General features: G+C 60.0%; 1 protein-coding gene across 1 annotated transcript in view; it reads left to right on the top strand.

Moving 5' to 3' along the window:
• OBSCN (obscurin, cytoskeletal calmodulin and titin-interacting RhoGEF) overlaps positions 1 to 713 on the top strand; it is a 146,681-nt gene that overhangs the window by 5,454 nt on the left and 140,514 nt on the right. Inside the window, exon 6 of the mRNA XM_039880334.1 lies at positions 179 to 454. Within this exon, the coding sequence (XP_039736268.1) occupies positions 179 to 454 (276 nt within the window). The remainder of the gene's footprint in view (positions 1 to 178; positions 455 to 713) is intronic.

The raw sequence follows: 713 nt of genomic DNA on the forward strand, positions 1-713 counted from the left end.
CCCCCTGCCCTTCTGTTCCCTTCCCCCTGTCAATTTTCTCCTCTGTCCCCTCCTCTGTTCTCTTCCCCCTCTTTCCACTCTCACTCTGTCTACTCTGCCTCTGTTTCTTCTCCTCTGCTTACTCCTCTCTCTCTGCTTTCCCGTCTGTCCTCTCACCCCTTTGCCCATTCCCCACCAGCGGCCCCAGGGCTGACCACTAAGCGTCCAGCAGCAGTGCAGGAGGTGCTGGCCCGACTGCATGAGGAGGCACAGCTCCTGGCTGAGCTATCGGACCAGGCTGCAGCTGTGACGTGGCTCAAAGATGGCCGGGCGCTGCCCCCAGGCCCCAAGTATGAGGTGCAGGCTTTGGCGGGGCAGCAGGCACTTCTGGTACGGGACGTGGTTCGAGATGATGCTGGCCTGTATGAGTGCATCAGCCGTGGGGACCGCATCGCCTACCAGCTGTCGGTCCAAGGTGTGTGTGTGTTCATGTGTGTCTGTTCTCCTGGCCACTGCCACAGCCATGGCTGGCTGGGCTTTTTGTGCCCAGCTCTGGGAAGGCTCCAGGGGATTTGGGCAGTGGGAGCTGATGTTCTCTCTAGAGGCATGGGTTTGAGGGCTGGCTCATTTAACCCTGTGGGGCAGTGGTTTAGGTTTAGGGGTTGGGGGAGGTTTGGCTTAGTTGACCCCATGGGGACTGGGGGCAGGAGGCTCAGCTTAATACGTGGGGAGGG

This window comes from Pteropus medius, unplaced genomic scaffold (genome assembly GCF_902729225.1).
Source record: "Pteropus medius unplaced genomic scaffold, Ma_sr-lr_union100, whole genome shotgun sequence".
Classification (NCBI taxonomy): Eukaryota; Metazoa; Chordata; class Mammalia; order Chiroptera; family Pteropodidae; genus Pteropus; species Pteropus medius.